Source organism: Crocodylus siamensis, chromosome 11, assembly GCF_052110815.1.
Source record: "Crocodylus siamensis isolate JL-2025a chromosome 11, ASM5211081v1, whole genome shotgun sequence".
In the NCBI taxonomy this organism is placed as follows: domain Eukaryota; kingdom Metazoa; phylum Chordata; order Crocodylia; family Crocodylidae; genus Crocodylus; species Crocodylus siamensis.
The window spans coordinates 26,914,604-26,939,587 of NC_143405.1; the positions used below are offsets into that span (position 1 = coordinate 26,914,604).

Consider the following 24,984-nt stretch of genomic DNA (forward strand, 5'->3'; position numbering starts at 1 on the left):
TTTCAATCTGTGCATAATTTCTCTCGGATTGTGTTAGAGCCTTTGAAACATATCCAGTTGGTTGATTCTGCTGAAGCAGGCATGCTCCTAAGCCATCTTTGGACACGTGGGCTTGGATTTCTAACTGCTCTGCCGGGTTAAAGTACCTGAACACAGGTGCTGTTGTGATGGTTTGCTTGAGCTTCTCCAGGACTGCCTGATGCTCGGATCCCCATTGCCAGATAATGTCATTCCTGAGAAACGCTCTCAGCGGGGCCGTCAAGCTGGACTCATGTGGAATGTACTGCGCCAAGTACTGAATGGTTTGAAGAAATCTCTGAAGGCCTTTCTTGTCTATTGGAGGGGGCATCCTGTGGATGGCTTCTACGTTGTCTTCATCTGGTTTGACACCATCTTTTGGGAAGTTATGGCCCATATTCCTAATGGAGTCAACTAAAAACTGTATTTTGTTCTGATTAAACTTTACTCCTTTTAGACATGCTCTCTCCAGGACTTGTGTCAGGATAGCGACATGCTCCTCTTTGGTAGCCGCTACAATGAGCATGTCATCCATGATGATGTGGATTCCTGGAATGGCACCAAAGCACTCATGATTCTTACAGTTTCATAGATGTTTTATAAATGTTACATAGATTCGGATTTGACCAATTTGGGGGACAGTGATTCGATTCGGTGATTCGAGTCACTGTCCTGAATCAATTCAGGCGAATATGATTTGGAGATCTGGCTGCTGTCGATTCTCCAAATCACGCAGGCTCTATCCCCCACGTGTTCTCCGAGCCTGGCAATGGCTGCCCTGCCCACCCCATCTCCAAACCTTTAAGGAAAAAAAAAAGGAAAAAACCCAGACTCACCATTCCTGCCCAGCAGGGGGAGGGGGGGGCCCCATCTCCACTGCCCCCCCCACATGGGGGCCTCTTTCATGAGCCCCCTGAAGCCCTGAGACCACTGCAGGAGCAGTGAGTCCCAGGGTTTTTCTTGGGTTTTTTTTCTCCTAAAGGGCCAGAGCCATGGCAGGGGGGGAGGAATGGGGGAGCAGGGGGGAGGGCCTGGAGGGCTCATGCAGAGCCCTTCATGCAGCATAGGAGAGTGTGGGGGCAGCAGGATTCCCTCCTCCCCCAGCAGTATCTGAGGAGCTAGGGCATTTTTTTAAAGCACCAGGAGCTGTGGCAGGCAGAGCAGCCATGGGGGTGCTAGGGGAGTGGGCGGGGGTCGGGGGGGGTGGGGGAGAAGGCAGAGGATGGGGCCTGGCATGGGTCCCCCCATGGTCTCTTCCCCGCTCCTCCAGCCCCACCTCCCTTGCCCCCTACTTACCGGCTCCTAGTCTGGCTCCAGCTCTCTGCTGCAGCCACCGGGGACTGTCCAAATCATCAAAGCTGTCCAAATCTTTTCCAAAGATTCAGAGAGCTTCGAATCAATTCAGACCTTTTAATTGGTCCCCTGCTCGAATTAGATTTAGAGATTCGGCCCCTGAATTGGGGCACATGAGGATCACAGGGATGCTGATAGTCTCCTAGTTGGTAGGGTTGGAAGGGACCTGATCAGATCATCAAGTCCAACCCCCTGTCATGGGCAGGAAAGAGTGCTGGGGTCAAATGATACTTCTCTGCAGGCACCAGCCCCTTGCCCTTGCTCCTCCTCAGCCTGGCACAAACAGGAGTGTGCCCAAAGGGAAGCCCTCTCTCACTCCAAAGCCCCTATCCCCCTGGAACAGGTTGCCCTTCCTGTCGCCATCTTCTTAGTCCTCTGCACCTTGCAGGGCCATCCTTGGATCCTTCTTTGGGGTTCTTGCATCCCGCCCTATACTCGCCTGCCACGTCTTGATGGAAATTAGGATGATGTTCTTGCGAGCAGGAGGCTGCCTATTGTATTGGGTGTGTTGGGGCCTTTCCCCTATGTGGGACTGACCCCTGATTTCTCTAGCCAGGCCTCCCTGTCTAAAACCACTAAACAGGGTTTGACTCCGAGGCTCTAGCCTTTTCCATTGTCTTAAGGCCTGGGTTACAACCCCCCCCCCCAAAACAATACCAATATAAAGCTGCACCACAGGTGCACCAGAACTCCCCAGCTTTTAAGATCGCGCCTCACTGGTGCTAGGGTTTGCACTCCTTCTCTGGAGCTTTTCTCGCTGCCCCATTTGCCTGGGGCTTCCCACCGCCCCCTGCTCTGGGGCTGGGGTCAGTGCACCCCAAAATGCTGCACCCTCTGTGGCACCGGGGTCCCCACACTACTGTGAGGCCTCCTCCAACCCCTAATAGCCTCTCCCAAACCACCGGTCTCGTATACAACAGGAAACAAAACACAAGCAAAGTTGACATTCAGGAGTTCAGTGTTTTCCTGAATGTTGGTTACCAGCTGTCCCGAGGTGTTAAGCAGGGGTCCCACACTTCCATTTGTTTTCCTTCTACTGCTTACATACCTAAAAAAGGACTTATTATTGTCCTTGACTCTCATGGCTAACCTAAACTCAGTTGCCGCCTTGGCTTTCCTGATCATTTCCCTACAAGTACTGGACACTAAAGAAAAATACATTTATTAAAAGTTAAAAGGTATAAAATATAAAATACAGAATGCCAGGGTAAAGATGAGGCAGATGAAATATAAAAGAATTATACCTTAATCAGTGAATGCAAATTTGAAGTAGTGAGGATTAATGGCCATTGGGAACAATAAGTGAGTTAGGTTAGATGCAGTACAGTGATTTAGCATAAGCTTTAGATAAATATGGGAAGTTTGCTTTGGGAAATTGGTTTTAATCAAAGGGGGAATGTGTTCACCACAATATATTTACAGTCATGTTTTTAATGCACCTTGGCTTTTCTTGTCTCTTACAGGCTTTGATTTGAAGTGGATATTTTTGTTATTTTGTTTCCTTTAGTGACACTTAGCTCATTCGATATCTAGATGTAGTTTGTAGGTTTCTCCTACAGAAAGCCATTTCAGCTTTCTGGCTTGCTCTGAGCCTTGCCACATCCATGCAATGAATGTGCTAGGTATCTGCCAATACTATGAAGGAAATAGAAATACACAAAAGGGACGGAGGAGGTGCAGGCAAAAAGGGTTTTTTTGTTACACTTTGACTGGTGATGAACTCCTGTACTGTACCTTATGGCCTGGACAGTGCTTGAAGGCTTTCTTGAGGAAAGATACTAGGCTATCCACATTGAAGAACTGAGTGTACCAGATGTCACTTACTAGAGGCAGGATGTACAGGGGGCAGCAGGGCAGGCCCTATGAGGAGACCTGAACCTGTTCAGCCTCCACAAGAGAAGGCTGAGGGGGGATCTAGTGGCCTGTTATAAACTAGTCAGGGGGGACCAGCAGGCATTGGGGGAGCCCCTGTTCCCCTGAGCACTGCCAGGAGTGACCAGGAATAACGGTCACAAGCTGGCAGAGGGTAGATTTAGGCTGGATATCAGGAGACGCTACTTCACAGTCAGGGCGGCTAGGGTCTGGAACCAGCTTCCAAGAGAAGTGGTGCAGGCTCCTACCCTGGGGGTGTTTAAGAGGAGGTTAGATGAACATCTTGCTGGGGTCATTTGACCCCAGTACTCTTTCCTGCCATGGCAGGGGGTTGGACTAGATGATCTACTCAGGTCCCTTCCAACCCTAGAAACTATGAAACTATGAAACTATTACAGATGACATGAAGAGTGTTGGTCAGTATTCCTGGGAGCAGATCGAAGAAAGCCTTGCGTATGCACGTGACATTGTCAGACAGGTGTGACAGGCTAGCTGGTAGTGATTTGGCCCAGGGGTTTTGAAAGGGTAAAAGATGATTGGAGGACTTAGGATTCCCTTTCCTCACCAATTTAGTAATGATTTGGCCCAGGGGTTTTGAAAAGGTAAAGAATGATTGGAGGGCTTGGGATTCCCTTTCCTCACCAATTAGGGCTCAGAGACTTATCCTCCATGTCCCCTGATTGATCCCTCGGGTCACTTGGAGGGGGATAAAAAGGGGCAGCGTGGCTGACTCAGGGGAGACCAGTGAGGGACCACAAGGAAGGAGCTGGCAAGAGCTGGGCCAGCGGGGTGGGAGCAGTTGCCCCAGAAGCACCTGAAGGAGTGGGACCTGCAGGCAGCAGTGGGACCCTCAGCAGCGCGGCATATGGCCGGCAGGAGAGGCTCCCCGCTGGGCTCCAGGATCCCCTATGAGAGGCTGCAGCCAGCAGGAGAGGCTCCCCAGCTCCAGCAAGAAGCTGAGCAGTGACCCAAGAGGTTCCCAGCTCTGCTTCCAGTTCCTCCAGCAAAAGGCTGGGAAACTCAATGTGAGGCAGGGGCTCCCGGAAAGCCAAAACCCCTAGCAGCCTAGAGCAGTCCTAGCACTGGTGGCTGAGTGGTAGTTTCTGCCTACCATGTGGGAGATCTGAATTCATGTCCCAGGGGGATCAAGTAGGGGTGAGTGAAGTGACAGAGAAATTCTTGTTGCAGTGGAAGAGGGTCATTGTGTTTTACCTCTTTCCCCCCTCCAGGTACTATGCCCTTATATCTCATTACTTAACGTTTTGTATTTTGTGCATTCTTATATTTTGCCAACCAGTATTGTTTGTTGTGGTGTTTGTGTTTTACACTTCGTTAAACCTGTCTTTTGTCAACTGAATGAATATGTCTACGAATGTAAATGCCCAACCTTTACTGAATCCTGCCCCCTTGGGGTGTTATAGTGTCCCCTATACCCCCTACTTTATACATGTTATGTTCCCACTACTGTTTTCTCATTAAAAGGTATATGGTTAAGTCCCCATTGGTGGCCTGGCTCTGCTCTATAGGGGAAGGAGGGTCCCTACACCTCCCACAGCACTTGTGCACCTGCTCTGATCTCTTCAATTGGAGATGGGGTATGTTTTGGAGTACCACCCAGGTTAGACAGCAATGCTTAGATCTTGTTAAAGTTTATTTAAAGTCTATGCCATAACCTTCATAATGGTTTGAGACATGGTTGAAAAACTGACAAGACCATGGGGTGGACTGGGTCTGTTTGACATACAGGCAGGTCCCGGTATGTCCAGGTCCTTGGTACAAATAAGAAGTGCAGCACATAGTTTCCTTGAGGGTCAGTGGCTTTATCAGCCACAATGGAGAAGGAGTGATATTCTGCCAAGACAGCCTTTGTGAACTGTACATGTGAAGCAATCAATGCAGGGAAATAGCCTTGGCAAAGCTTGCTGGCATGCAGAAAACTGCCAGCACTTGGCATGTTTTTGTTCAGGTAGTCCCTGAACTTTGGATGATCATGTTTCTCCAGTAGGATGTTCGCCACGGCGAAAGCTTCCAGAAAGGGAAGTGTCGTGCTTTCGCCTTGCCAAGCTGCTTTCTGTGGTCCTTTTAAACAGGGAGGACACAGTCGCTTGCTTCTGACCTTCAGCCTCTGCAACAGCCTTCCGCTTCATGTGCACCTTAAACTCCAAGTACTGATCTATGCTGGTTTTCCTGGACATATCCAGAGTCACATTGTGGGAGGTACAGAAGAGTCTGCCTCCATCTACATGCGAGGTCTCTGCAGGATACTGTCTTACATGATCCAGCACTGAAATGTATTTGGCTGTCTTAAAGGATTTGTTAGTTTTCATCCCTGCTCTTCCTCAGGCGGAGGAGGCTCCAGCACTATACCCGTGGGCACTTTAAAAGCCAGTGCCAAAACCCTCCTGCTTTCCTAGCTCAGCTGGGACTGGCTCCAGGAGGGACTCAGACTCTGCTTCTCTCTCGCTCTCCCCTCCACCACTTCAGGATGCCAAGGCCTCCTGCCCTTTTCTGTTCTTGCAGCTCCCAGTAAGCCCACGCTTTTTGGCAGAGCTACCTGCAATTTCAGTGGGTCCCATTACTTTGTCTCTCAGTGTAGCCCCCCAGAGCCTGTGCTGGGAAGGGAGGCACAGAAATCTGCTAAATGCCACCTCCATCCTGGCAGACAAGGTCCTTTGGGCAAATCTTATTTCTCTTATTAGCCCAACTAAAATAGCCGGAAAATGTCTTCTTCACGAGCTTCCGGGTACAAACACTGTGCCTGGAGAATGGTGCTCATACCCGAAAGCTTGCAAAGAAGAATTTTTCCAACTATTTTGGTTGGTCTAATAAAAGAGATCACATTCCCCCCAAAAGCCTCGTCTGCTTGTGCCCTTCGACCGGCACAGCCACAACCAACGCGCCCGCATCCTGGCTGGCCGGGCGCGGGTGACACTTTCACTGGGCCACAGCCGAGGTCCCCGGTCCCCCCCGCTGCGGGGCGGAGACAAGGCGCTCGTGCGAAGCGCCGGCCGCGCCGGCTTGCCCCAGCGCCGCTTCTCAGGCCCAGAACCGCCCGCTCCCCCCTTCCGCTGCCACGTAGCCCCGGGGCCGCAAAGCGAAGCCCATGCCCCCCACGCCCCGGTGCGGCCCGGGCGCCTCTGCCCATCGGGCTGCACGACCGACCGGAGCTGAGCCCCAGGCCCCGCCCCCGCCTTCTGTCCGCAGCCGTTTCCATGGCGACCCGGGGCGCGGCCCCGCCCCGCAAGGGGCTGTCGCCTCTCGGGTCCGCAGGGCCGCTGGCGTCACGTGACTGGCCGCCAGCCGGCTCCGCCGCCGCCGGGGCCGCAGCATGGCCCGGGAGCCGGTGCCGTGCGCCGTGCGGGCGGCCGTGGCGCTGCAGGCGGGGGACGTGCAGACGGACCTGGCGCGGCCCGGCGTGGCCGTCATCGACGTGGTCTTTCCGCAGGCCGGGGCCGTGGGCGTGAGTGGCGGGGACCGCCGCGGGCCGGGCGCGGGGAAGGCGGTGCCCGTTGGGCCCGGGGCGGCGGGGCCAGGCTGCTGCGCTCCGCCGGCCGCGGCGTGGGGAGGGGCCTTTCCTGCGGAGACCGCGAGGCAGGCACCGGGAGCGGGGCACTGAAGGGCAGAGCCGGGGCTTCAGGAGGCTGTTGGGGAGGTGCAGGACTCCCCCGGGAGGCTTTGCAGGGCCCGGCCGAGGCTGAGCTCTTCACCCTGCGGGGTTGAGGGAAATGGCCTCCCGGCTGCAGGGGCCATGCAGCCCTGCTCCCACCACAGCCGATGCCCTTGGGCACAAGCCCATTCTCTGCTGTTACCGAAGTGGAAAGCAGCCTGCCTCACCATGGGATGCTCCTGGTCCAGTCTGTACAGCCTGCTCTTCCTGCACATCCCTGTGTCTGTTTGCTGGGCTGCTCCCACAGCCCTGGTGCTGAGCTAAGTCAGGTTGCGTTGCGATGTGGAGGCCAGAGCAAGGCCCAGCAGACTGCTGTTTCCCTGCCATGGGAGGGTCGCTGAAAGGCATAAGTGCAAGTCCCAGGGAGTGGAAGCTCTTCCCATGTGCCTCACTCTCTGTGACCAGCTGGTGGTGTCATCCCAGTTGCAGGAGATTGTCTTTAAAAATTTCTACACGGCTTTCCTGACCATCCGGGTGCAGCGTCGCAGCCCTGCGGACATGGCTGGTGAGGGCCCCAGGAAGTGGGTCACTTGCTTGCGGAATTACTGCCTCATGCCCAACCCGCACACAGAGGAGGGTTCTCAAGATTACTTCTCTGTCTTCAGGCACCAGGTCAGGATGCTCAGCCCCACGGGGCAGGGTAAAGGGTGGGGCTGGATGCTCTGCAGAGCCAAGGCATGTCTCTTATCCAGCGTGCTCTGTTCCTACCATACCTTTATGTAGGCTGCCTGGACAGTTGACTCCCTTCCCCTTCTGAGCCCTGAACTGACAAAGAAACAGCTGCCCTGCAGGGCTCTTGCTGTTCCAGGGCTGTGGCCAGCCCACCTCCACCACACATTGAGCAAACCCACTCACTTCTTAGATGACAGACCTCTGAGAATGGCCCAAGCAGTGCTCCTGGTGACTTCACAGGAACCATGCTTCCTGTTGAAGTCTGTAGGGATCTGTGGACTGGTGAGGGGACTGGGCTACTGCAGTTGATGTTTTTCTGTTGCAGTGTGAACACACAACCCTGGGTGCTTGTAACTAAAGATCTATTCCTTTGCTTAAGAGGGGGTCTGCTAACATAATCCTTTGACTGATTTTCAGTGTGGGCAACTCCCATCTGTCTCCCTGCATTCTTTACTCAAACCTGACACTTCTTTCCTGCCCTGGATTGCTATGTAGCATTGTAGTGTCCTGCTGAACATTTGCTGTGTCCTGCCTTATAAGTGCCAAAGTTCAGTTGAAGGACCTGACTGTAGTGTCCATTGGGCTTCTTGCAGCTAAAGTGATACATTTTCAACTTCTGTTGTGTCTCTGACAGATGCTTTGCGATGTTGATGAGGTCATGGCGATACGTATGATTTTACGACAGCCCTCACCAGTCTGGCTACACTTCACCATTGAGGAGTTGCAGATCTACCCCCGTGGCCAGGAGGTGAGTGCCTTTTATTTGCTTGGGATGGGCCAGGGCCCTTTTTGGGCCCTATATATGGCTGTTTGGGCTGCAGCACTTAGCAAGCCTGGGATTCCTTGTAAAGGTTTTGACCCATGATGACAGGGCTTATATGGGTGACTGCAAGTTGTCTTCTGCCTATCAGCAGGTATGGGTGAAACAGGCATGAGGCTATCCTAACCTCTGTTATTAGCTGACTTGTATTGACCACCCAGCTCAGATTGGTGCTTCTTTGCCTATAAAGAGCTTTCTTCCATCAGGAGAGTAGTGCAGGAGGCGCTGGGTTCCACATTCCATGAATTAATTTTCTTCTTCCCAGTGAGTGGCTGCTTCACGCTTTTATCCAGCCTAGGAAGTGAAACTCCCTCACTGGGCAAAGACCCTGACATGCTTGGTTCCCTCCTCCCATATCAGCACAGAATGGTTGCAGCCTGGGCCATGGCATGTTGTCTCAGCTGCTGCAGGCTCTTAGGAGCCAGACTTTGACTACCCAGTAGGGGTGCATGAATAGAGAATTTTTGGGCCAATACCAATAGCCGATTTTTAACGAGCCGTATTAGCTGATACCGCTCCAATTCCAATATGCAGCTGGGCAGGTTGGAGAGTGGCATCTAGTTGGTAAGCCTGTTGTGGGGGAAGGGGCAAGAGGGTGGGAAGGGGTGTGGGCTAGGCTGTGGGGTCTTCCTGGAAGGGGTGTTGGGCTGGGCTGCACTCTGGGTGGACAGCAGTGGTGCTGGGAGGGGGGTACAGGGGGAACTGCAGTCACCCCAAAATTTGCTGTAGTCCCCCCCAACCTCCTCTCCCAGTGCCACCACCTGCCCTAAGCCCAGCCCAATCCCCTGCTGGGAAGAGTACAGCACTGCCCCCGGCTCCAGCCTGCAGCAGCAGCCACCGTCACCCCACACATGGATCCAGGGCTACACACTTCCATGCCATTCTGGGGTGCGTGTAATGGTGGGAGCTGCCCCCTGCACCCCCAGATGAGCTGCTCACAGCTCTGTCCTGCACTTTGCACCATCTGTGCAGTGCCTGCCCCAGCCCCACTTCCTCACCACTGGGGTCTTGATCTGCCCCCGCCACCCCTTTCTTCCCCGCTCGCCCCTTCCCCCACAACAGACTTACCAGCCAGACCCAACTTCTCTCCATGCTTCCAGGCTGCGCTTCTAGCCACCTGCATGCTGAGCTGTGGCTGTGTGCATTCACAGGGCATTTATCAGTGGCATGAGCGGCCACATCAGCCAAAAAAGGCTGATGGCTGATGTAGTCAAATTTCCTTGTATCAGTGCCAATCTAACATGGAACCGATGTATCAGTGCACCTGTACTACCCAGTCCTGTGAGTGCCTCCTGAGAATATTCTAGGTCATGGAGTGAGATCCTGCCATTGAGAACAAATGGCTCTGAAGTCCCTTTTCATGTTTAGGTGAAGTAAGAACATGCTAGTAGCAGTTGCTTTTCTTGTAGCACACTTGGGGAGGGTAGGATCCTCTGAGGAGATGGACCAAGTGTCAAGAGCCCCAGCCAGACTGGGTTCCATTTCCTTCTGCGTGGGTGCATCTACATGTTCATTAATGCACCATAGTTACTGTGTATTAATAACCAAGTGCTAAATCAATGTTCAGTAACTGGCGCAACTGCACAGTAGCGCCAGCACACGGCTATTTAGTGATGCTAACTGTACAGTAGCCTACTACTACTGCATAGTAACGTATTAGCATGGTTTTTGTCGTGACACACTGCACAGTAATATTAGGGTACTGTGCAGTTACCATCTCATGCAGATGTGCCCAGTAAAAAATAACTTAGTTTTGGTCAAGTGTTGGAACTCCAGCTCAAGGCCTGTGTTCTGCCCAGAACAAAGATTAATGTTCGCAGCAAGGCTCTGGAGAACTTGAAAGCAGCCTGAAAGCTTTGCTAAGTGGAAGCTGTATCTTTACTCACCTCACAGTTTTATTTCCTTTCAGAGCCCCCAGAAAGACTTTCAATCTTGGCTTTCCCATCTCACCTCTCAGGAGCAGCCAGCAAACCTGCATGGGGTAGGTATAGGTATTCACCCTTATAGAAGTACATCCCTGTGTCCTGGGATGGGAGTGGGGAGGTAGCACGGGGGGCCTAGGCTGGACTGTGGTGAGGGTAGCCCCTAGACTGGGAAGTCCTCTGTGAGAGAGCTTGGCTGAGAGAGGCTGTTCCTCACTCCGACTCAGGAAAGTTGCACATAGGTGCCCTGCACATGCTGAAAGCCAAATGCTTATCAGGTATCTGGTACGCACACCCTTGGGCACTGGAAATTAGGGGGAAGAGATTGTTTGCTTTGGAGGTGGAAAAGATGGGTGAGAGGCAGCATCTTCTGATCAAGTAAGCTGACTGGATAATAGGTATGATTGGATGTGCCTGAGGCACAATGATAAGCACCAATATTCATTATTGTAAAAATAAGTTTAACCCTGCCCTCTGCAGTTAGGGCTGTAGCATCTTACCCCACTTCCAGCTCCCTCCTCTCCTGACAAAGGCTGTCCCCTCAGACACTGCATAGCCTTATGGCTTAGCAGGAGATTTGGGGAGGGTCACCAGTGACTTCCTCTCTGTCAGGCCCTGCAAGAAGATGCTGAGGTCCTGGGTTACCCTCTCCTGTGCCATGTGTCCTTCCTTGCCCTGATTCATTGTGGGTGTGAAGTGCTTTCTAATCAGAATGGTGGTACTTTGTGCTGGGGAAAGTGGCTGCCCAAGGGGCAGACCAAGCCTACCTGACTGGGGAGACCATTCAGAACTCACCACAACAGGGAAAGGGAGTGCAATCAACCTATGCAGGCCCCTCCACTGGACTGCTGAGCCCTCTCTGGCAAGCTGGGATACAGTGCTTTTCTAACACATGAAGTATGTCCAAGGATGGACAGTAGCTCCTGCCTCCAGGTTAGACTCTCAGAGATCTCTTTACTGCACTGAAGTTTCTTTGATTGCTCCAGTCATTCAGACATCCTTCTTCTAGGCATATGCAGGGCATGATGCAATGGCACTTCCTCCACCCTGTCACTTCATCCCAAGGGAACAGAGCAGGGACGTCTCTGCAACATAGAATCGTAATGCTCAGAGGGGAAATTGGAGACCGTAGAGCTGGTAGTCAGAAAAATAGGACTAAGCAGAGAGACCTGGGCACAGTGCAGCCGAGAGAGGTGGCTGGTTACTATTCTCAAGGGTTAAGTGAAGGACAGGGCAAGCAGGGAATGGGGCTGATCCTGCCAGCAGTACAGTACCTGAGTGATCTTCCTTGGAATGAGTGGAATAACCTATGTGAGCAAGGATTCACCAGGTTGCAACTCAAAGGGATGATCTAAGAGAACCCTGTTGTATGTGTATGGGGATGGCAGAGCCAACTATGCATGGATGGCATGGAGATATCCTGTTCCCTCCTGCACTGCATGACTGGGTGAGGTCTTGGAATGGAGTAACCCTTGTTTTGAACCCAGCAGGGGTTTCTGGAGCAAGTGCAGGGTAGGGTGTCTGTTTTAGAAAGGCTCAGGAATGGAACCTGGTGTTGCCAGCAAGGCTCAGTGTTCAGCTCGGAGATCACAGAGCAGATGACAGACTCCGTTTGGGTATCATGGTGTGGAATTCCACAAGTTGTCCAAGCTGGGATGTGAGCAGCAGTAAATGACCACTGTATGCAGCCAACACAAGTCATTATTATCCGGAAAAATGTCTGAATTGCCTCTCATATGGAACGTACCTCTCATTATTTGGACAGTTTTACAGACAGCAAAAGGTGAAACAGCCAAATGCACTGTTACAAATGGCTTTCCTGGCCTTTGCAGGCAGATGTATGCAAAGAATGACGAGCAGGGAATGGCTTCAGCAGAGCAAGCCAAGCGGATGCAGAGTGGCGGGGGAGGGAAGAGGTGTCACAGGGCTGAACGTGGTACAGTGGCTCCCTCTTCCCTGCCCAGCACCGCCTGCTCCCCCGGAGCAGTGGGGCTTGCAACCACCGCCTCCCTGCCTGAGGTGGTGGTGGCAGTGGAGGCTCCCTCCCCCTGCCTCCCTCCACATCCTCCCTCAGAACAGCAGGGCTTCCAACTGCCTCCCTGCCTGAGATGGTGGCAGTGGCTCCCTCTTCCCCCACCTGCCTCCGCCTCCTTCCCTGGAGCAACCGCAACCACCTCCCTGCCTGAGGTGGCTGCGGTGGCAGCGGCTCCCTCCCCCTGCCCGCCTCTGCCTCCTCTGGCAGTTGCAAGCAGCAGGGCAGCCAGTCGCCACCAGCCCTCCTGGTGGCACATGCACAGTTGCCCAAAAGCATTATGGACAGACAGACGCACAAACGGACAGACTAAGCCCTTTATTATATTAGGATATTGCAGTAGGGCCTAGAGCGAGGGCTGGCAATGTGGAGCCCATGGGCCAGAGGTAGCCCACAGAGCTACTGGATCTGGCCTGCTGAGCTGAAAGGATTTGCCTGTGTGCACACCCATGCTGGGGCTGGGTTGCTGGAAGCTGTGTCCCCGTCACTGCCATTTTCCCCTGACCCTTGCTCTCCAGCTGCAGCTCAGGTTCTAGCCATTTGGGAAATGAGCTGACTGAAGCTGGGTGGCTTCTAGCTATGCACATGCTACAGTCTTGTGGGGTAGGAGTGGAGATGTGGGATGACCGGAGACGTGGCAGCAGCATAGGTGCAGTTTCAAGTTCCCCTCCAGCTGGAAGGTGTGCTTACACTCTAGCCAGGGAGCAGGGGGCTGGGAAAAGTAGTGCCAGTGCAGCTTCCAGCTGTCTGGCCCTGGCACAGGCACAGGCAACCCCCCTTGCTGCTGACATGCTACCAAAGCCACCTAGCTTGCACCAGATTGGAGCCAGATTATTCTGGCCCACAACCTGAAAAGGTTGCTGGTTCCCTTCACTAGAAACTTAGTTGCATATCAAGGCTGCAGTACTCTTGGTCCCATGCAAACAGTTGGTGACAGCCCCTGTGCCAAAGAGCATACAACCCTGGGGTTGAGGGGGAGCGAGGTAATTTATCTTTGTGCTGCCCAGGACTGGGGAGGAGCAGTGCCTAGTGAAGGATCAGGTGATGATACTCTAAGCTGCAGCAGGGAGGTTCTTGTCTTAGTAACCGCTGCTTGTTTGCAGGGACTCCCCAATCCGGAGAAGGTGTCGGCAGAGGTGCAGCAGATGTGGGTGCTGACAGAGATGATCCATGCCAACCGAGCGGCTGCCCGCATTGGGCGTTTTGACGTTAGTTTCCAGTTAGCTCTGTTTACTGTCCAGGGGCTGGCCCCAGTCTTTGACTCTGGTCTTCCTGCATGTCTTAGCAAGCACCAAGAGTATTTGTGCACCCTGAAAGCTGGCAGCTCTTTCATTCACTCTGAGGTGCTGTCAGTAAGCTTCTCCCAATAGATATCCCTGTGAAAATGCTATCAGGCCACTGGAATTGCTCTTCTATGCTGGACACAGCTTGTTCCCAAGAGGAGGCAATGGCGGGACTTGAATGAGAGGACTCAAAGCCTCTGCAGTCCCAGCCTTGCCCAGCTCCCAGGTCAGCCAACAAGAGCTGCTGTCTGAAAACAGGCTCTTAAAGGGTTTTTGGCTCCTGCAGTCCCTGCCTCTTAACAGTGAGTTGGGAGGGAGTTTTAGGGGGCTGACAACGTTCTGTTCCAGGTTTTCAGATATTCCTGTAATCCCAGTCTGTCCCAGTAGGGGGTCACTGAGGAGAGGGAGACAGGCAGCAGTATTAGCAGACAGTAGTGTGGCCCTGGGAAGAGAGTGACTGATGCTGTCTGTGTTTCAGGTGGATGGCTGCTATGATGTCAATCTTCTCTCCTATACCTGAGCCCTCCTGGTAGCAGAAGCAGGCAGAGCTGCCTGACCTGGTATGCTTGTCTTCCTGCTGAGGCACATTTCACCTGCATTGCTTTGGACCCAAAGGGATAGCTACATGATAAGGGCCTTTGGCTGTCCATAGCCAGTATCTGAGCCACCTCACAGCATCAAGTGAGTCATTTACTGATGGCCTCCCTCTGGGGCCTCTTCCAGTGGCCAAGCTTCCTGCTTCTGGGCAGCCTTTTTTCCTGTATGTTTCCCTTGGGCCTGCGAAAACCATATCACCTTCTCTCCACATTACACTGGAGAGGCCTTTCCTTCTAGGCCTGCTGCTGCTGGCCTCATCCTTTTGCTCAGTGTGGTTTGGGCAGTCAGCTGAAAGTACTCTGCTCCAAACTGGAGGGGATCTTCTGCACGTATGATCTTGCTGGTGGCCGCAGCATAAGAACCTGCAGTTGATGCTCTTATAACAGATACTGAGTAGGAAGTAGCTTATGGCCACTTTGTGCTCCTGCCTGCCACAATGGAACAGTGCTAATGCACAGACATGCAACGTTCACTCTGCCCTAAGGAGTCCCTCAGGGAGGCCATAGTACAAACTGAATCTCCTCCTCTCCCCTGGCAGCGTGGAGATGATGGGCTTACAGGGTGATGGTTCCTGTTTTGTTGCCTTCACCTGTGAGTAGGATAGGACATGTCTTCTTTGCATGGGCTGCTGAGATTTTTGTTGCGAGTGTTAAACAGTCCCTTTACTGGTAAGGCCTGTGTGTGACAGGGCAGAACTGAGGCCAGAGATCTTTACCTTACTAGCTCTAGGCTGGTGGAGGGGAAAGGTGCAGGATGGGTAATTGCCTTTTCAGAGAGGATCATTTGCTGGAGCCTTCTTTCCATGGGTATCAGAGACAGCAGAAATCAGCCTCAGAAGAGCAGTAGGGTGGTGAGAGCCAGTGTATTTCCCCCTCCCCAGCACTAATGACAGGTAAAAAGGTTGGGCTTAACATCCCAGACATGCACCAGGTGACATCTGGGGATACCACCTTCCCTATCTTCAGTGGCATAACAAAGCCAAACTCGGTTGCTGTATTTCCCCAGCTGCTTAGCCTAACTAGTCTGGGGTGATGGTCAAGTAGCAACAGGCAGCCAGACACTTACTGATTGCCTCCTAGAGACCTTGTTTCAAGGGATTCACCCTGAAGCAATGTGTGTGTGCATGCGTTGGGAGTGGGGGCTGCTTTCCTCTGCCTTCATGCAGTTCTGGCATTCCAAGCCTGCTCCTGCCAGCCCTGAATGTGTGTTGCATTAGAACCTAGGCTTCTTTCTACCATGGTGAGCAGGCTTTGGCAGAGCAAATTCATGTTGCGTTTCATGGGGTTTCTCCCTGACTCTGCACTATAAAAGAGGTGTAAAAGAAAAGGAAAATGGTGAAACTGGTGCTCAAAGAGACTGCCTCAAAGAATCCTGGACCATATGTACTCAGTGTTGTGCCCTGATCTCTGCCCTGAGCCCTCAGCAGATAGAGGTGGCAGGAGGGAAAGGTGCAAGATGGGAAATTCTCCAGCAGATCTGCCTGTACAGGGTCATGGAACACTTTGAAAATTTAACTTTCGCCAGAAGTGCAGGAGCAGTTGAACTGGGACTCTCTAATGTCCTTATTGCACTGGCTATCTCTGCTTTTCTTCTTTGCCTGCAGGCTGGCTATGAAACAGTGAATGATGAAGTGTTGTTTGGGTTGGCCTCCCGTCTTCTCTATGGAGCCTGCAAAAGCAGAAGCTGGCTAGACAAGAGCTGGAGCTCCAGCAGCACTGGAAGTATAGTAGTGCCCAAACCCCTTGTAGTATTTCCCATGTTTTTTCTCCAACCCATGAGAAGTAGGGTAGTGTTATCGTCACCACTGTACCTCAGGCCCAAGCAGACTTTGCAGGGGTACTCAGGAAGTTAGTGCCTCCTAAACTTGGGCCATCCAGGCTTGTGCCGAGACACTAGGCTGCCAATTCTTGCTTGTCCCAATCTCTACACACCGAATAGCTACAAATATGTGCCACAGCTGTTCCCGAAGGCTTGGTGGACCCTGGGGGAATGGAAGGAGCCTTGTTCTGTATTCCCTGTAGTGGGAAAGGTGTGTGTCTGTTGTGCTGGATCTCTAATAAAGGAACAGACTCCAAAGCTGGATATATGTTGTGGGTTTTTTTGGATAAAGCCTGGGCCAACCTAGCTGGTGTTCCCACTGCCCTTCCAACTAAGGCTGGCAGGAGCTCCCTCCATGTTTGCAGTGCCATCACATGTGTCACAGAATTGGTAGCCCTGTTTCTAAGTTGGGACTTGGTGCCAGCAGCATTTGGCCCAGGAGGGGAAAGCTCACCAGGCTTTATAGGAGTGCTGTGGCTGGTGAAAGGAGATGTAGTCTCCTTTGTGACCTGCTGGGACAGGCTGGTGAATCCCAAGGGCTGCTCTGCTGTGCCTCAAGGCTCTCATAGCTGTATGCCCCAGTGAAGCGTCAAATCAAATTTGGCTCATCTGAACATGCCGGCAGCCCCTGAAATCCCCTAACTGACCTGCCCGCTGGGCTCCAGCCTGTCATGGGCAAGGCCTGCACCGTCTCTTTCATAGCTTCAGAGCTGACTCGCCACACTGGGACAATCCCAGCTGGATGGCAGGAGGGGGGAGATCCGGGTCCTGAACGCAACGCTGTTCCAGTGCGCCCGCCCGCCCGCCTCGCCCCGCAGCGCAGGAGGCCCCGCGCTCCCCGCGCCCGCCTGCCGAGGGGTCCCCGCGGCGGGGCGGGCGGCAGACTGCATTTCCCAGGCTGCCGCGCTGGGGGCGGTGCTGGCCGCGGGCCCGGCGGGCAGGGGTCAGGCAGAGGCCGCGGGAGGATGCTGCGGGCGGGCTGCGGCGCTGCGCTGGGCGCGCGGCTCCGGCGCGGCATCGGGGCCGGGAGGCGCTTCGGCTCCGGGCCGGTGAGCGGGGCGAGGCCCGGGCGTCGGGGCTGGGCGAGCGCTGGCAGGGGCGCCCCTCGCCGCCGGGTGCGGGGCGGCGCGTCTGCCCGGAGCGGAGCCCCTTCGGGCCGCCTCGCTCGGCGGCGCGTCCCGCCGCGGGGCGCTGGGCTCCGTCGGGGCTGGCAGCTCCGGGGCGCCGGGCTCCTTCGGCCCGCGGCTTTAGGCTACAAGCAGCCACGGGCTCGGAGCTGCGGCGCGGCCGTGGCCCAGCCCGGCCTGCCCCCCGGGCACTGGCTGCCTTCGTGCGCAAGCAGGTGTCCGGGCCCCAGCCTCTGCCCTGCTCGGTGGGGCCCCGGCCCGGGGGCCGGTGCGCGCTGTTGGCGCAGGCAGCCGGCGGGGGTAAGCTTGCGCTCCTGGGCTGCTTCAGGCCCCGCTGCGCTGGTCTCCTGGCTCTCTAAAATGCAGCCCTTGTTCTTGCCCACGGGAGGCCAGTGCCCTCCAAACTTCCTGGGGAATCCAGCAGATTTCTAAGAGGAACAAGCAGAAGGACTTGTCTCTGTCTCCAGTGCCCAGGCCATAGCTCTGTGGCTTGGCTGGGCCATGGTGCCCATCTTGTTTCTGGTTCTCTGTGGGTCAGAGTCTCATTCACATTTGGCTTAAAGTCTGAAAATTAGAAAGGGGAAGAAACTTGCCTTGATCTTCATCATGTGACTCGGATTTCCAGCTCCAGGGAATAATAAACTAGGACCTCTGGCCACCTGGGTGCTGTGCCAGCCCTTGTGATGCCATATCTGTGCCAGCTAAATCAGGATGACGGGAGTTGCATAGCTTCCTCTTCCGCCCTATCCCTAAAACCTCTACCTTGCATTGTCTGTATGATGGTAGGGGAGGTGTTTACTCAGGTTGTCTTGCAAGCAATTCTCAGCAGTGCTCAAGTGCTCCTGGAAAGTCTCCTGTCTGCTTGGTGCAAGCCGCAGCCTATTCTGCAAGGGACAGCCTACCTGGGCAAGGGAGGTTGGGTGTGGAGCTTAGTGGCCAAACTGCTCTGGGATGTCTCTGCTCCTGTGCATCTTGCTCATGTGGTTCTTAGCTCTGGCTGTAAGGGTGTGTTAACCTGCCCTGGTCTGAGAAGGCAGGAGTTGACTAAACAGGAACTGTGAGTCCCCTGCCAAAGAAGAGCCCGGTCCCAGGCCCACTGTGGCTGGGGAGAAGTAGTTTGCAGGTGACAGCTTGTTGGGACTGGTCCATCTGGGGCATTCAAGAGCCTGTAGCAGGTAGGGGCTGGCAGTGGTATGTGCATACCCCTGGGTCACATATAGTCCAGCCACTTTGCAGGTTTGGCTGTTCCAGTTTGTGAGGTGCCTGAGGAGAGCACGTGTTTGCATAGGGCCAACACAGGCAGTGACTACCTTGCCCCCAGGCATCTGCCTGCCTGCTGCATCCACACTTGGATCTCAGCTGTCATTGCTGCTGGGGCAGTGCTTTGTGCACAAGGCACTATGGTGAACTGGGTCATGGTGGCAAACATCCAAAGCCACTTGGTAAATTGGCAGTGTCCATTCCAGTTCTGCTCTGCAGAAGTTCCTGGGGGATGTGCTGCTCCTCCCCCCAGGCAGAGCTGAGCCCAGACTTTGCCCCCAGAATAAGCAGGCAGAGGCAGTTTTATCAGCTCAGCTGAGCAAAGGCTCCAGGTACGCTGACACCAACCAATACGTGCTGAAGGTTGGAGTTGGGGTTGGGGTTGGGGGAGGTACAGGTGTCATGTGGGAAAAGCTAGTTAGCGGCTCCCTGTCATACCCCTGAACTTAACTTATGGGTCCTCATTTTGTGGGAGTTAGGAGGTCACCTTCCAGGAAGAGACCAAGCTGGAGGTCAGTTTAGTTCTCTAGAGTTCATGACAGGGTGGTTTGGGCTTTGAACACTGATGCCCCACCTAGCACTAGAGGTGGTACAGGCAGGTGTCAGCCAAGAGTAACTGATACAGCCGACAGCCAGCTCAGTCCTGGCAAGGGCACTCTATCAGGGAGCATGGGAAATAAAGCCGAGGCTGCTCCAGGCAGGGTGGTCGAGCCCTCATCTACAGGTCTTCTGTCACTGCCTGAAGTTGTGCTAGCAGCCCCTGAAGATCATATGCCTGGGCTCCTGGTACTTGCTTCTTCTCCATTGTGTGGAATTCTCTGCCTCCATGTCGGCTTCAATGAACTAAACCTGAGTCCCCCGCACCCCCATGTTCTGGTGCTCAACTAATGGCCCTTTCTCCCACAAGGCAGTTTAGCTTGTCCCTTCATTGAAATATTTCCCTCAGTAGCTCCTGGCTTAGCCATCTTGGCAGCTTCTGGGATCCCTGTGGCAGCCTTACATATCGCTCTATGCCAGACCTTCTCCTGCCCAGTCCCTGTTGGTGACCAGCCATTTGGGTCAGGGGATGGTGACATAGGAGTCAACCTGCTCCTAAGGGACTTCCTGTGCTGCTGCCCATGCAGGCCCAGCTCTCCCTGAGCCTTGGATCCTCCTTTTCTGTCCCTTGTTTAGGATGGCCTGAAGCAGACACCCCTGTATGACTTCCATCAGCAGCATGGTGGGAAAATGGTGCCCTTCGCTGGCTGGAGCATGCCTGTGCAGTATACCCACAGCCACCTGGAGTCCCACATGCACACAAGGCAACACTGCTCCCTCTTTGATGTGTCCCACATGCTCCAGGTAGTGTTGGGGAGAGGGGCTGTGCCTGGGGAACACTGGGGGGGCTTTTCTTCTAGTCCCTCCTGTCAGAAGGCCCCATACTACCTATAGACATCAGTGGCTGAAGCCTCCTTCTTGAGGAGATGGGAAACAAGTCAAGGCCGAGAGTAAGGAACTCAGGAGTTCTTTTCTCTGGGTCACTAAGACCAACTCTTTTCCCCACATTTTACATTGGGCACTGGACATATACTTAAGTACAAGAGTGCCCACACCTTCCAGGAGGGCATGGCCTGGCTTGGAGCCCTCTCAGTGGAGTGAGGCTATATTCTAGCAGTCCAGATGGTGCTGGCACAACGATGGGGTGGAGCCCTCCAGTGGGCACTAGCATGGGGCTCTCTGTGGCGACAGGGGTTGGCAGAGGCAGGGGGTGTTGTTGGCAATTGGGACTCAGTGGTATCTCTTCCCCAGACCAAAGTGTTTGGCCGTGATCGGGTGAAGTTCATGGAGAGCCTGGTGGTCGGGGACATCGCTGAGCTCAAGCCGGACCAGGTATGGTGGTTGTGGGCCTCTGCAAATTCACATACTCTCCTGGGACTCCTGCTGGGCATAGGGAGGCCCCTACTCATGGCTCAGATTGGTGTTTTTCTGGATGTGTGGCCTTGTTCCAAAGGATCTAGTCAGGGACGGTCAAGGCCAACTCCCTGGCTTGCTGGGTTGGGTGTTGCCAGCACTGATGCAATCAGATGGCTCCTTCATCACCCTATGTCCTGCTCAGGCCACAAGTGCAAGGACCTCAGCAGCTCTTGGTCACAAAGAAGACGTTGCCCAGAACACAAAAGCACTTCAGAAGTTACCCCATTGTCCGTTCAGGAGCAGTCCAAGGCTGGGCTGATAGGGCTTGGAGTAAGGGACACCAGCAGAGCTGGCGGGAGCTCAGAACTCATATTGCAGGAGCCTCTCATAAGGGGACTCCTAGATGATAGCTACCTCTTGCCCTGCCTGGCATTTCCTTGAAGAGTCGGAGTGGAGAAGTCCGAGTTCAGCCTGGTGATATTGCCTGTGACCACATGGGGGTGAGCATGGCCATCCCTGGGGGTGCAAGTGGGGCAACCGCCCCAGGCCCCACACCTTGGGGAGCTGGGCGGAGCTGCCGGCTTCACATCCAGCCACTTGGCACCCCCACTCTCCTCCTCCCTGCCATATCTGCCACTGGCTTCTTCACGTCCAGGGGTGGGGCCCCGCACCCTGCTCAAATCATCTCTGGGGTAAGCATGGCTTTTCTTTCCAGGGCACACTGTCTCTGTTCACTAATGAGAAGGGAGGCATAATTGATGATTTAATTGTGACCAGCACTTCGGAGCAGCACCTGTATGTGGTGTCCAATGCAGGCTGCAGTGACAAGGACTTGGCTCTCATGCAGGTATGGAGAAATCAGTGTGGCCTGGTACACCCTGGGGATCTGGTCCAGGTCCCAGGAGTACTGGTGCAGGTCAGTTTGCTACTGGGCCCTAGCTGTCCCATGTCTATTGCTAACCTGCCTGATGCCTTGATTGCAGACCAGAGCACAGGAGCTGAGAGCAGCAGGCAGTGATGTACACTTGGAGGTCTGGGAGAATGCACTGCTGGCTCTGCAAGGTAAGAGGGTCCTTACACGGGGGGGCACAACAGCTTATTGCATATGTGCTTGTGACAGCCAGGCATTCACACTTTTCTGGGAGGGTAAAGTTACTTCTGAGCACCAAAGCAGGGGTAGGGATCAGGTGTGTTGAGGTCCTTCCACCTCTCAGCCCCATCTCATAATGCTCTATCCTCCATTCTGGGTCAGTTTGAAACACTAGCTCTCTCCTGGCACGCTGACAGAGCTGAGAGGGGACTCCAATGGCTAGGGCTCATCCAGAGCCACTCCCAAAACCTTACTGAAGCAAAGGGCACAGGAACTGGGTGGGATGCACTGCAGAAGAGAGTTGGAGAATGCAAGTCCCTATGCAGGGCTGTCCCTGGGGGGGGACGAATTGGGGTGACCGCCCTGGGCCCCAGGCTTTGGGGGCCCCATGGAGCCGCCAGCTTCATTTCCGGTGACTCGGCACCCCCAGCCGCTGAATCTGCTGCCGGCTTCCTCATGTCCAGGGGTGGGCCCTGCACACGCTGATTTGCCCTGATCCCCACACCCTGCTCAGATTGTCTCTGCCTCTATGCCCCAGACTTACTCCATGCAGAAATTCAGATGAGGGCATTAGTCTTCTAGCTGGGGCTCCAACTCAACCTTTTCTCCTGGTATCTCTTGGGGCAGGGAGTCTTCCAGATCCTTAGTTGCTTTGTGGCGCTCAGCACTACAGCTCTCCCCCACAGCACAGGGAGACTGGATCCTAATGGCATCCCTGTCTGTGTGCAGGTCCCTCAGCAGTGCGGGTGCTGCAAGCAGGTGTGTCAGATGACCTGGCCAAGTTGCCTTTCATGAGCAGCGCTGTGATGGATGTGTTTGGAGTGCCAGGCTGTCGGGTTACACGCTGTGGCTACACTGGAGAAGATGGTGTGGAGGTACTATGTAGGGCTGGAGGCCCCTGGAGCCTTGGAGGTGCTGGCCACTGCCCTGGTTGGTGTGTGATAGGAAGCTGTCCCTGTTGGAGGGTGTGATATGCCAGGATTAGCACTGCTTAGATGGGGTGGAGAGTGCTGGGTACTAACTCTTATTTTGCTCAGGTGGGAGTGGGGAAGGCGGGATGGACAGTTTGTCCATGGGGGTGCTGAGCACTGACCTGTCAGTTCCACCCCTGCCCAGATCTCGGTGCCTGCCAGGCGTGTGGTGGAGCTAGCTGAGCGGCTGCTTGATGACCCTGACGTCTGGCTGGCAGGGCTTGCGGCTAGGGATAGCCTGCGCCTGGAGGCGGGGCTCTGTCTCTATGGAAATGACATTGACGAGACCACCACACCTGTGGAAGCCAGTCTGGTGTGGACCCTGGGTAGGTGCAAGCGGCATCTGTGGATCCCTTCTAGCAACCCCCAAATCCCAGCTGGGCCCTGGTGGTCACCTCCCTCACCAGGCCCAGCAGGGTCCCAGTGCTCAGCCTGGCAGCTGTGACCAATGTGAGCTACTTGTCAACAATGATAGGGGAGGAGGAAGAGAGCTGATGTGGGAAGATTGGGCACCTTGAGGGCAGGTGCTTAGAGACATTATGACCTGGGAATTGTGACGGCAGCTCTGGAACTGGTTAGTTATGGGTGGGAGAAGCTGGTATGGGAATGACAGCCACTACAGGGTGGCACAAGCTACAGCATTGTTGTTGGGCGTACGTGTGGGTGTAGAGCCTAGAGGGTTACTGAGATGGGGGAGGGGCTATCCCAGCTGCCTTGTCTTCTCGCCTCCAGGAAAGCGGCGCCGTGCAGCCATGGACTTTCCTGGTGCTGCCATCATTGTGCCACAGATCAAAGAGAAGCCCAAGCACAAACGAGTGGGGCTGATGTCCACTGGGCCCCCAATCCGTCAGCACACACGTATCTTGGATCTGGAAGGCCAGACTGTTGGTAGGTGTGGGAGCTGAGCCATCCCTTCTAGAAAGTGCCCAGGCCAACCAGCCAACCCACTAGGGGTTAGGGTGAGGTACAGTCACAGTGCATCTCTCCACCTTGCTCTGCTGTAGCCCAGGGTGATTTGGGGCTTTGCTCAAAGATAACCCTTTCCCTTTCAAACCTCCTTCTTTGTGCAAGGGCTGCAGTGTCAGAACTCTGTTCATACAGGTACTGCCCTGTTACAGGATACTAGATCAGCACCAATGGGGTGGGGGGGAGGAGAAGAGCACCCTCTGGCTGACCAGCATGTACTGTCTCTTGTCCCAATACTGGACTGACCTGCAAGTTCCAGCTACCTCCCTCTACTGCAGGCATACAGCCAGCCTCTCCCAGCTGTAACTCATTGTCTCTGCCTGAGGGCCCAGCACACTCATGGATACAGTGCCCCAGCAGGAGTGTGGCTGGAGCATCCACACCCTTCCCCAGTTAACCCATCCTTTTTGTCCTGGTTGGACCCAGGCACAGTGACCAGTGGCTGCCCCTCCCCCTGCCTGCAGAAGAACATTGCCATGGGCTACATCAAGAGTGAGCACAGCAAGGTGGACACAGCACTGACTGTGGAAGTGAGGAAGAAGAACTACTCTGCCCTTGTCACCAAGATGCCCTTTGTGCCCACCCGCTACTACACAATCAAGTGAGGTGCTTACTGCTAGTTTTAGGGGAGCCAAGCCAACTTTCCCCAACAGTGATCCTTGCTCCTGGAGGCTCCTGTGGTGGGGGTAGGGGGAACTGCTCAGGGTATTTCTGTACTAGGAAGCACATCAGCCCCAAAGCAGTAAGGGGACAAGAAGGGCTTTCCCAACACTTCTTGTAGGGGCCTATGCCCATGGAGAGCCGGGGTCCCAAAGCAGTGAGTTGCCAGGAACCTTTTAGGCCCTTATCTTACCCCATAGCTAATGCTGGGTAGGGTCTGTCTCCATGGGGAGCCATTGCTCTTTCATGCAGGACTCAACAAATATCTGTCTGTGCTGCTGTTTTATGCCCCTGGTTTCTGTCTGGACAGGCTTTGGCTAGCTGCCGTTCACGCAGCACTTGTGCCATACACTGCCAGCAGCTTTCTACCAGGCATTAAGCCAGCAGAGTAAATGCTGACCCCTTCCCCTCTAATTTTTTGTAAATGGGTTGATAATTGCCCCCATTAAAGATCCTAGCTCTTCTCATTCCCCATTTCTTCCTCATTGATAGTTTCTCAGTGTTGGGCCTGTGCTCAGAAACTGCTTAGGTAACAGCACAAGCAGAAGACTGTCCAAGTTCTGCTGTCCACAGACAGCGGCCTCACGTGGATCTTTTCCTTGCCTTTTTCTCCATCTCTGGAAGGAGCATATTTTGTAAGGGTCCTGTAAAGCACTGCTTCCAGGAGCCTGGGCCTGCCAGCCCGAGGCAGGAACAGGGCACAGCAGAAGGCCCTAGGACATGGTCACTACCCTTTTATGCCTGTGGAAGGCAGTGCCACCCCTTATACTTCCGCACTCCATCAGAGGGGGGTTTCTGCTCCCTCAGTGCCTCAGACAGCTCAGGATGGAGGCTCCCAGAACCCTATGCTGTGTGGGGGTTATGGCCTCAGGCCAAGAGGAGCAGTAATACCCAGTAAAGTAACACCCAGTGGAGCAAATTACATTCCTCTGCTGGGCACAGAAACAGAGCAAGTGAGCTGGG

The 24,984-nt window shown here is 54.3% G+C and overlaps 2 protein-coding genes across 2 annotated transcripts; both read left to right on the forward strand.

The window, feature by feature from the left end:
- Positions 1 to 6,467: 6,467 nt before the first annotated feature.
- NICN1 (nicolin 1, tubulin polyglutamylase complex subunit) lies at positions 6,468 to 16,312 on the forward strand. The gene is made up of 7 exons (XM_090022158.1): positions 6,468 to 6,703; positions 7,334 to 7,522; positions 8,217 to 8,330; positions 10,312 to 10,383; positions 13,460 to 13,564; positions 14,118 to 14,199; positions 15,840 to 16,312. Exons 1-6 carry the CDS (start codon positions 6,572 to 6,574, stop codon positions 14,157 to 14,159), a joined length of 654 nt encoding a protein of 217 aa, XP_089878284.1. The 5' UTR covers positions 6,468 to 6,571; the 3' UTR covers positions 14,160 to 14,199; positions 15,840 to 16,312.
- Positions 16,313 to 16,877: 565 nt separating this feature from the next.
- AMT (aminomethyltransferase) lies at positions 16,878 to 24,491 on the forward strand. The gene is made up of 9 exons (XM_090022156.1): positions 16,878 to 17,103; positions 19,615 to 19,782; positions 20,230 to 20,310; positions 21,050 to 21,181; positions 21,318 to 21,396; positions 22,154 to 22,299; positions 22,541 to 22,721; positions 23,128 to 23,283; positions 23,788 to 24,491. Exons 1-9 carry the CDS (start codon positions 17,020 to 17,022, stop codon positions 23,964 to 23,966), a joined length of 1,206 nt encoding a protein of 401 aa, XP_089878282.1. The 5' UTR covers positions 16,878 to 17,019; the 3' UTR covers positions 23,967 to 24,491.
- The last annotated feature ends 493 nt before the right edge of the window (positions 24,492 to 24,984 follow it).

Coding starts and splice junctions, on each gene's coding strand:
- AMT (XM_090022156.1), top strand. CDS start 17,020: ATGCTGCGGGCGGGCTGCGGCGCTGCGCTGGGCGCGCGGCTCCGGCGC. Junction 19,783..20,229: donor ATGTGTCCCACATGCTCCAG/GTAGTGTTGGGG, acceptor TCTCTTCCCCAG/ACCAAAGTGTTTGGCCGTGA. Junction 21,182..21,317: donor AGGACTTGGCTCTCATGCAG/GTATGGAGAAAT, acceptor CCTTGATTGCAG/ACCAGAGCACAGGAGCTGAG.
- NICN1 (XM_090022158.1), top strand. CDS start 6,572: ATGGCCCGGGAGCCGGTGCCGTGCGCCGTGCGGGCGGCCGTGGCGCTG. Junction 8,331..10,311: donor TCTACCCCCGTGGCCAGGAG/GTGAGTGCCTTT, acceptor ATTTCCTTTCAG/AGCCCCCAGAAAGACTTTCA. Junction 10,384..13,459: donor AGCCAGCAAACCTGCATGGG/GTAGGTATAGGT, acceptor GCTTGTTTGCAG/GGACTCCCCAATCCGGAGAA.